Source organism: Vollenhovia emeryi, unplaced genomic scaffold (genome assembly GCF_000949405.1).
Source record: "Vollenhovia emeryi isolate VEMERY1.0 unplaced genomic scaffold, V.emery_V1.0 DF939249.1, whole genome shotgun sequence".
Lineage (NCBI taxonomy): Eukaryota > Metazoa > Arthropoda > Insecta > Hymenoptera > Formicidae > Vollenhovia > Vollenhovia emeryi.
In genome coordinates this window covers 130,196-135,776 of record NW_011967117.1, presented here as the reverse complement: position 1 = coordinate 135,776, position 5,581 = coordinate 130,196, and the positions used below count along the sequence as shown (strand labels likewise).

The 5,581-nt window shown below is 39.7% G+C and overlaps 1 protein-coding gene across 1 annotated transcript in view; it reads left to right on the top strand.

Annotated features, from left to right (window-relative positions):
- Positions 1-5,581, top strand: part of LOC105559900 (neuronal acetylcholine receptor subunit alpha-7-like) — a 24,892-nt gene that overhangs the window by 8,421 nt on the left and 10,890 nt on the right. Inside the window, exons 3-5 of the mRNA XM_012008544.1 lie at positions 2,030-2,184; positions 2,748-2,931; positions 4,925-5,141. Coding sequence (XP_011863934.1) covers positions 2,030-2,184; positions 2,748-2,931; positions 4,925-5,141 — 556 coding nt within the window. The remainder of the gene's footprint in view (positions 1-2,029; positions 2,185-2,747; positions 2,932-4,924; positions 5,142-5,581) is intronic.

The window sequence follows — 5,581 nt, the reverse complement described above, 5'->3', positions numbered from 1 at the left end:
AAAAATACAGGTCTTAATAAATAATTTTTTACATTGACACATGTGCAACTTTAAAAGCGTGAGATCGATTGTTCGTTGACAATAATCAACTACGCGAATTCCTACCCGGCCTTAAATTCTCAGCATACCTAAGTCCTGCAGTCGAAACATTAGGTACATATCACGGTAGTATCTTCGCTGAATCATGCGCTATTGGATTACGCATTCCGTTGATTTTCCATAGTATCTGGTCTCGACATGATACACGGAGATGGATGTCAAATATTACGCGAGTGTAATATAGCTCCTTCACGGAGACTATATTAGTCCGCAGATATTCATCTTCTTTTATCACGGTAGCAATTACTCGGGTAAATTAAAAATCCACTAAATCGTCCATAAGGGAATTACAAAATAATTTATTTCCTTTTGTCAAACGGAAAAAAAGTAAAGATTAGTTTCTTCAAATTGCCAGTATAATAATAAAATTCCAAATTGTATTCGACCACAGCTGGCCACATTTGTTAATTAATCGGATAATGCAGAAAAAAAAGTAAGTTAAAAGTCTAACAAGATCATCAGTGAATGATTGTCCGACTTGCAAATCTTTAATAATTAAAAATATCGCCTTTCGCCTCATTTCCGAAAGAAAAAGATTAAATTATAATAATAATTAAGATGTAATAGCATTAACAGTTAGCGAGTTTAGTTTCAATGTTTATTTACTGATGCAACTGCGTTAATGAGCAATTTAGAAATATAATATGTATCGCAATGTTACCGGCGCTACTTCAATTATCGAATTAAAGGAATCCAATCTTGAGACGTCAAGCGCAGGTGACCTCTCAAAAGTTCACAAGGTTAGAACGAGCCGGTACGGATAAAGGTCTTGAGGAAAGCGCGTAGCCGGAACCCTTGAATATTTATGCTTCGCGTACAAAATAACGAGATCTAATTATAAAGAATTCTTGCATCGATTAAACGTCAATCTCTGTCGAGATAGCGTTAACCGCGGAATTCGTCAGGTTCCGGGTTTCGCACGGTTGCGGTGGCCAATTAAACGCCGCGGAACTGCTTAATATAATTTTGCAATTATATTAGACGTTAATTAAGCGTCTTACACCGCCGGCAAATGTCAAGGAAAAAGCTGCGGACAAAAGTTATAATGTTCGATGTTTCATTTTCCTCGTATATTGGATTTCTAACATAACAAATGCGTGTATTTGAAATTTCTGGCTAACAATTAATATCTGAGAGAATCTAAACTAATTGTATAGCTTGTAAAAGAGAACATTAACATAAATTAACATAAATTAAATAATTAATATATTATGCTATAATTACAATTAATTATGATTATAATTAAATAATTTCAGTTCGTCGACTTTGCACTTTTTTGCTTAATCCCATTAATTTTTAATTGTCGTATTTAAGATTCACGAAATTTTCACTAAAACTATTTGAGTTTTGAAATATTTTATTTAGTTTTAAATTCATCTGCAGTTATTTTTATTTGAGAATAAAGCGTTGAATTTATTAAATTTGATTGCAAGAATAACATTACTACGCGACGTGGCTTTAAAACACTGTTTCGAATTTTGTGAGAGATTGCTCATTTTTTTCATAACCAGAAAGATATATTGCCCGTTGTTTGTCGACCGTATCGTCGACAATTCGTTTTGTAGATATATATATATATAACTCCAATTAATCACACAGGTCAGTTCCAACTATTTTCCTTTACAGAACAATCTTTTAAAGAGTGAAACAAATTAAATATTTTACGAAGAATTAGTTGCAAATTATAAAATTGTACGTGCTGCTGATTAAATAAATAAAAGTTTAATTTCCACAGGTAAATCGTGTTCCGCGAAAAGATCTCATAAATAAGCGAGAGTAGCGTATCGGAAAAATAAATGAAATTTCGCGTTAAAACAAATTAATAATCCACGAGCAGCATTTGTATAAACGAATTTGCATTATCGTTTGTACGAAGATCGTTTTGCTTTATATTAATTTACGTCTGACGTCTTTGCATTATTTATTGCAGGATGAAAAGAACCAGATACTCACGACCAACTGTTGGGTTACGCAGATTTGGACCGATCATCATTTGAAATGGAATGCCTCGGAATTCGCTGGAATTCGAGTAATCCGCGTTCCGTACAATCGTGTCTGGCGACCTGACACGATTTTGTATAACAAGTGAGCAATCTTGTCGAATCGGGGAATAAGCTGTTTCGCGAACTTTTCAACGCGGCGTTGCAATTTAAAAATGTATACCGCAAGGAGGAAGTTTGTATATTCAACCAGCGGCTCTGGGATATTAAAAAATTCTCCAAATTATATGTGTGCGGAGTAACGTTTTATACGTTCTCCTGAGACCTCTTGATCCTGCTATTCTCATGAGAACTTGCTTCGATTCCTTGCGGGATACTTTGCGGCGATACGCATAAAGTTCAGACTGAAGATGATTCGGAACAAAATATGACTGTAGAGAAAAGCGAGCAATTTTGGAAAGTGACAATTTTCAGTCGGCAGAATAAAACTTGAAAAACAAAACAGAAAGAAAATAAAGACGGGGGACGAAACGATTCAAGATCAACTTAAGAGCGTAACAAGGAGGATCAAGTATAGCTTCCAGAATTGCTCCAGTAATAGAACTTCTAGATAAAGTAGAGGGACGGAGTTCACGTACAAAGATACAAAGCTGGTCGGAAAAATAGGAGTTTATATATCTCGTTGCGTTTTCAATTTTCTGGTTACAGTGCGGATCCACAATATAGTTCGGCGGTCATCAATACAAATGTGATCGTCAGTCACACGGGGGAGGTGGTCTGGCTAAGCCACGGTATCTTTCGCAGCAGCTGCGACATAAATGTAGAGTTCTTTCCCTTTGACGAGCAACGATGTGCTCTCAAATGGGCCTCCTGGACATACGACGGGTACCAAGTAAGTTTCGCACTCTACGCTTTGCATTTTATCTCGCACATTTGGATCTCCATCCGCCCGAATGCAAATTATCAAAGTTTCACATTTGCATAATTGAATACCCGATTTTTAATAGAACAGGTCACTGCGTCGCGTATCAAAATTTTTCTTCTTAAAACGGTGAAGTCCGAAGTTCGTTCCGTTGAACAAATTATTCAACGATGTAAATTGTGAAAATTTGCAAAATTTGCACCGCGCGCAAATGTGTCTTCTATCGCAATCAACCAAGATTTGACTAACGCGTTTAAAGCCCTATCTATAATCGTAAGACGAATCTCGGGCAAAGACGCGAAATTTATAGTCCAACAAGTGAAGAAACTTAAAAATTAAGATAAAGGGATTACACGGGGATTTCGTAAAGATCTCATAATGATTTCGGAGACACTGTCCCACGATTACATTAAGTGGTTACCCCCTGCTTTCTTTCTCTGTCTCACCATATCGCGAGAAAGGAGGATCACGCCTGTGCAGTACTGCGCAGGCACGATTCTTTTCTTCTACGATGGTGTAAGACAGAGGGAGAAAGTCTTCTTAAATCTCCTCTTTCTCTCTTCACAAGCTTCAGCTTATTCAATGGGACGCTCAGTCTATATTTACTATGTCTATGGGTATTACAGTCACCTTCATTTAAGACCGCGGAATATTTTATGGTTTCGGTAGATATCATTCTGCGAGATGCCGTATCGATTATCCGAAGACTGAGATATCGGCATACGTTGTATAGTTGATGCGAAATGCGAAACCGTATCGATTAGAATGAAGATAAGGGCGTCGAATGAGCACTGCGGATAAAATCTCGCGTTTGGAAACGTCCTGAAATTATTATAAGAATCGCGGACATTTCTATCTCTTTTTAAAAGCTTCTTTTTTTCCGGCGAGATTTACATGGGAGGGACACATGGCAAAAAGTATTTCGACGCAGGACGAATTGTGCGTGCGACGTGAATGAGCGAAGGGGGGGAAAAAAAAGTACAGTTGTGTTCGCGAAGCCGATCGGCCTTTTGAAAGTTCGGGGACGCTTAACACACAGCTGTGGAATCGAAAACGCCGGCCCGTCAAGTCGTGAAAATGGTTCGGGCAGATCGAAGAGCTTAATCCCGGCATCGCGCGAGAAGAATTCAATACGAGAGCCGTTCGGTTCGCTTCCGCGCCGAGAGCAGCCTGCTGCCTATCTTTCACAGAGTTTTCCCATTTTCTATCTTCCCGCGCTGAATACACTTTGCGTGCCGCCGTTTCTCCTCTCGTCGTGTAAAAGACGTCATCGCGATTTAAAATACTTGTCCAGGAGAATCTTCCAAAGTTCCTCGCGCATTAATCATTTCTCGTGTTTCGTGCGACCGGATTTTCAGCGTTGATCATTAATTTCCCAGGCAGAAACTTCGGCAACGTTTCTCTTTAATAAAAAAAAAAAGCCAGTAGATCGAGCCCAAATTAACACGGGATTGTCGATTGAATAAACTGATAAACGACACCGCGAGGCTATTTGTTACGAGGTCCACGATGAAATTATATAATGGTAAAGAATGAAACAAGGATTATATCGAAATCCAATTGAGAGTGTCCGCTCGATTCGTGTAATATTCTACTTCAATTTAAAATCCGATCTTTGTGCTTTAATTCCTTTTCACTCGCACGACGTTACCGCAATAAATGTCTTGATTTATTAATGAAACACGATTGGGAGAAATAGAAGTTATTACGCAACGAACAAAATAATCTCGATCGCGGTGAAAGACAGTCGACCTGTCGGCCGCCAGTTTGACTTTTAGTCGATAAACCGATTCGACCCACGTTGGTTTCCGCTCGTTAATAGTCCCCCAGTTAAAGGACGTATTTGGTCAATAAACTGCGCCCGGCGGATATTTTCGCGACTTGCAAATTCGCGGACGAAACGGCGATTCGCCGCCGGACATCGCGCGTAACTCACACCGAGGATATTTTACGGGCACCCCAGCTCGAGCTGGAGAGACAGAGCGAGCAGGGGGACGTGAGCAATTATCAGGCGAACGGCGAGTTCCACCTTGTGGACTTCACCGCTCGCAGAAACGTCGAGTACTACTCCTGCTGCGAGGAGCCCTATCCCGACATCACTTACGAGATTCGCTTACGACGACGTCCGATGTTCTACGTCTTCAACCTGATCCTGCCTTGCATACTAATCAACGGCGTCGGTAAGTGGAGCGCATGAATGCGCATATGGCACATGGCCGAAACGTCGCGGAATAGATCCTCACCTTAGTAGCACAATATATTGGCGCAATATGGGGAAATAATGTAAATTTAGTATTCCCGATATTGGTCCAATATTGTAAGATGGACGCCTACTCTTATTTAGCCAATAGGTCATTTAGCAATATTGGTTTAATATTATGTCACATCAAGAATTATTTGACGCCGGCAAATGACTAACAATGATGAAGCTTTTAATCGACCACGACTGGCGATGTGTTTTTAACACAGAAAATTTATTGCGAAAAATATTACCCCAGCCAGGGTTTGAACCTGGACCTCCCTACGCTCTAGGCGGGCGTCTCACCAATTCGACCACCGTGGCATATGATAATATTTGTCGCAATAACAGTATAGATCTATGCTATATCACATGCCACGG